The sequence below is a fragment of the Tupaia chinensis genome, unplaced genomic scaffold (genome assembly GCF_000334495.1).
Source record: "Tupaia chinensis unplaced genomic scaffold, TupChi_1.0 Scaffold000211_1, whole genome shotgun sequence".
Classification (NCBI taxonomy): domain Eukaryota; kingdom Metazoa; phylum Chordata; class Mammalia; order Scandentia; family Tupaiidae; genus Tupaia; species Tupaia belangeri.
This window is the reverse complement of record NW_006159686.1, coordinates 1,418,449-1,422,369: the sequence shown is the minus strand read 5'-3', so window position 1 is coordinate 1,422,369 and position 3,921 is coordinate 1,418,449. Positions and strand designations below refer to the sequence as shown.

Sequence of the window (3,921 nt, the reverse complement as noted above, 5' to 3'; positions counted from 1 at the left end):
CGGGGAGCGGGCGCCGGGTGTGGGGGCCCAGGTCGGGGAGCCAGGGTGCCTCTGAGTGGGCAGACACCTCCGCCCCTGGCCAGCTCGCTCTTGGCTCTGCCGGAAGGCCGCCCGCGTGTCGGACGGGGCCTGAGCGCTCTGAGCAGGTGGCAGCAGTCGACAGCGTGACCCTCCGTGCTGAGGCGTGTGCGGGCCCGCAGGTGGTGTGTCTGCTGTCCAGTAACCGCAAGGACAAGTATGACGCCATTAAGAAGTACCTGTGCACAGACTGCCCCACCCCCAGCCAGTGCGTGGTGGCCCGCACCCTCGGCAAGCAGCAGACCGTCATGGCCATCGCCACCAAGATCGCCCTGCAGATGACCTGCAAGATGGGTGGCGAGCTCTGGCGGGTGGACATGCCCGTAAGTGGGCGGGGGGCGGCGAGCTCTGGCGGGTGGACATGCCCGTAAGTGGGCGGGCGGGCAGGAGGGCTGGGCTCGCTGACGCCGCCGCATGTCTGACTCGGCGTGTCTTTGTTCAAGCTGAAGCTGGCCATGATCGTGGGCATTGACTGCTACCACGACACCACGGCCGGGCGGCGGTCCATCGCAGGCTTCGTGGCGAGCATCAATGAGGGCATGACCCGGTGAGGCGGGCCGCACGGGCCGGGGTGCGTGGGTTCCGTCCGGTCCTCCTGGGCTGTGGCAGGAGTGCAGAGAACAGCGGCCGCCCCCCGCCCGGGAACCGGCGCCCCCCGCCTGCCTGGGGGCCCACCGCCACGTTCGATGTCACTGCGTCCAGGCTGCTGGGGGACCTCGCTCACTCACCGTGGCCATGTGAGGCCCAGCCTGGCAGGGCAGCCCTGGAAGCCACATGGCCAGTTGTAGGTTCAGATCCCAGGACAGGCCCAAAAATACGCCAGGTGTCACACACGTGCCCGAGATCCCAGAGAGCTGGGGGAGAGGTGGCCGTGCGACACAGTGGCGGGCATGTCTGGCCCCGCACCCCACACACGCTGTTCCTAAATAAAATGCAACCGCTTTCTTTGCCTCAAAGCAACCGCCTTGGGCCACCCGGTGGTGTGGCGGTTACGGTGGCTGGATCCACGTGGCTAGGGATGGAGCCTGGACCTGGCAGTTCAAGGAACAGGCGTCCCAGAGCCCGAGGAGAGACGGAGGGGCAGGGATTGTGGTGAGGCCGTGCCCACGGGAGGGCTTCCTCCTCGCCCCGACTCCAGCCAGCGCACACCCCCGGCAAATCAAAGAGGAAGAGAAAGTGACTGACCACTCGGTCACTCTCACCGCCCACCAGGAACATCGCGCGTGTTCACGTGGACACCCACGTCCCCGTGCCTGGGTGCTGTACCCCAGGCAGCGCGGGCATCTTGCACCACGCTCCTGGCATGAAGGGAGTTGCCGCTTCATCGTGAGCACTGTCTCTAGGTCTGTCCCATTAGGAGCGTGAGGGCCACACGGTGCTTTCTTGGTGCCGCAGGCCGCAGGGGGTGCTTGTGCCCTCCAGAGCCCGGGTGGCACCTCCGGGGTCAAGGCCAAGGTCTTCTCTCTTCCCCGAGGATAGATGACGGCATTGGTTTCTGTACCAGGCCTCGACCGTGAGGTTACGCGGGGTGTGCCGTGGCTTGCTGCCTGGAAGGGGCCCACGGACTCCGTGCTCGGAGGCCCCTGGAGGGAGGCCTCTGACGGCGCTCCGTGCTCTCCTCACAGCTGGTTTTCACGCTGCGTGTTTCAGGACCGAGGCCAGGAGCTGGTGGACGGGCTCAAGGTCTGCCTGCAGGGTGAGTCCCGTGTGAGCCGCTCTGCTACGGTGGGGGCCGGGCGGGAGGCATGCGTGTCTGTGCTGGGGGTGAGCGCCCACCTGCCCTCTTTCAGCCGCCCTGCGTGCCTGGAACAGCTGCAACGAGTACATGCCCAGCCGCATCGTCGTGTACCGGGACGGCGTGGGCGACGGCCAGCTCAAGACGCTGGTCAGCTACGAGGTGCCGCAGCTCCTGGACTGCCTCAAGTCCATCGGGAGGAGTTACAAGTAAGCACGCACCGCGGGGCTGCAGGGAGCGGCCGAGGGGCGGGTCCCGGGGCGTGGGGCAGGCGGGGTCTGCCCGCCCCTTCCCCACCGGGAGCCCTGAGGTGGTCACTCTGCACACCCGGGTCCCTGCAGGATGGCGGCCTGAGGACGTCGGACAGTCCCAGCCTTGCTGTGGACGAGCTCCCATTGACCCCTTTGCAGGTTAACAAAGCGGCTGAGGAGTGAGCCGGCTGGCACGGGTGTGGTCCCACCGGAAGGGGTGGGCCTCCCTCTGCTGGGTGACACGGCCAGCCACGGACAGCACTGTCCACAACCAGGGCCGTGCTGGGCTCCTCCACCGCCCGCCCCAGCCTCGCCGTCCCCTCTCCTGCAGACTGGGTGGCATGTCCCACGCTGGCTCCAGACAGCCGCTGGGATACGCTCATTGGATGCGCCGTATCAGACCAGGGTGACGTGCCGTGCGTTAGGCCACAAACACTGAGGTTTATAAGGGTAGTTGGGCAGCCTGGGAGCCTTGACGGGGCGTGCTTGCACACGCGTCCAACACTGACAGTTTGCACCACGGTTAGCTTGACGCCAGGCTCACACTTGGGATTGCTGTGGGGGGATCCGTGAGCCGTCGGCCGCAGAGCTGAGCCCGGCTGTGTTCCACGGTGTGCGGCAAGCCTCTTTCTAGCCGGCCGGCTGCCATATGGCCTTTGGCCACGTTCTAGAAGGCTCCACCAAGTACTGGCCCTGGGCGCTCCATAGGTGTCACACACTCTCATGGCACGTCGGGGTGCTTCTGCCGTCCTGGAAAACCATCTCCATGTGAGGCCAAAGCGTCGGCTCTTCTGGAAAACGGCAGCTGCCCCGTGCTGGCCCCTGACAACTCGAGACGCTCCTGTCCCCTCCCCTAGACGGCGGTGCTTCTCAGTTTAGCATCGAGGGCTTGCGTTGTTGCACATTCTTCTCTGACTTGGAGTTTCTGCTCATGCCCGGAGGTGTGTGTGCTGGCGGGTAGGGGCCAGGCCCCCAGAGGGCGTCCATGTCCTGGTCTTCGTTGCTGTCATCATTTTCTGCTAGCTGCCCGGTAGCCAGCAAGGACACACGTGGGGAAGGGGAGCATAAACCATGGCCGGGGATGCTGCATGCAGGTGTGAGCACAAGGCAGATTTCTGCACGCAGTGGAGAAGGCGTCGGCTTGGCGCAGTGTGGGCATGGCGCAGCAGGGGGACGGCAGCGGCGTGGGAGGGCATAGGATATGCCCTCGTGTCACGGCGCACCTGTGGCGGATGCCGTCTGCACTTGCACGTCCGCAGCTCCCGGTCTGCAGGGATGCTGGGGCCCGCTCTCCCGTGGAGGCGCGGCACGGACTGGCCGCCTACCGTACGTTTGCTCTGAGTGCCTCTGCGTGCTCGCAGCTTGTCCATGACCACATCTGCCGAGTCCCTCTCGTGACGACAGGGTTACACTCTGCCACTTCATCGCCTCGCGCCTGCGTCCGGTACCTCCTCTGAACGGTGCGAGTCCTGCATGGTAACCACCGCCCGCCCTGCCCTGTGTGCAGAAAGTGAGGCTCGGCGCTGAGCCAGGGCAGCGGAGGCCCGGCGGTGGTGGCCCCTCCAGCACACTCACAGGCACGTGGCTCTGCGTGCTCCATGTTCTGGGTGCTGGGTCTGAGCGAGTCGTGTGCGAATGTGCTTGGAAACGGACCCTCAAGTGGGCAGGCTGGGGCGTGGCAGTGCCCGAGCAGGCTGCATCTTGTAGGGTAGAGGCTATGGGGCCGGGCGCGGGGCGACGCTGGGCCCAGGGCGACAGGGCCGAGGGTGTGCACCTGCAGGGGACGGGCGGCCCGGGAGCCGGGAGCCTGGAGCCTGGACGTGGGAGCCCCAGCCAAAGAGCGCACGCGGGGACGGC

At 66.4% G+C, this 3,921-nt stretch overlaps 1 protein-coding gene across 1 annotated transcript in view; it reads left to right on the top strand.

Moving 5' to 3' along the window:
• PIWIL1 (piwi like RNA-mediated gene silencing 1) overlaps positions 1-3,921 on the top strand; it is a 23,205-nt gene that overhangs the window by 12,513 nt on the left and 6,771 nt on the right. The window contains exons 14-17 of the mRNA XM_006147343.1: positions 201-401; positions 522-625; positions 1,704-1,774; positions 1,869-2,022. Coding sequence (XP_006147405.1) covers positions 201-401; positions 522-625; positions 1,704-1,774; positions 1,869-2,022 — 530 coding nt within the window. The remainder of the gene's footprint in view (positions 1-200; positions 402-521; positions 626-1,703; positions 1,775-1,868; positions 2,023-3,921) is intronic.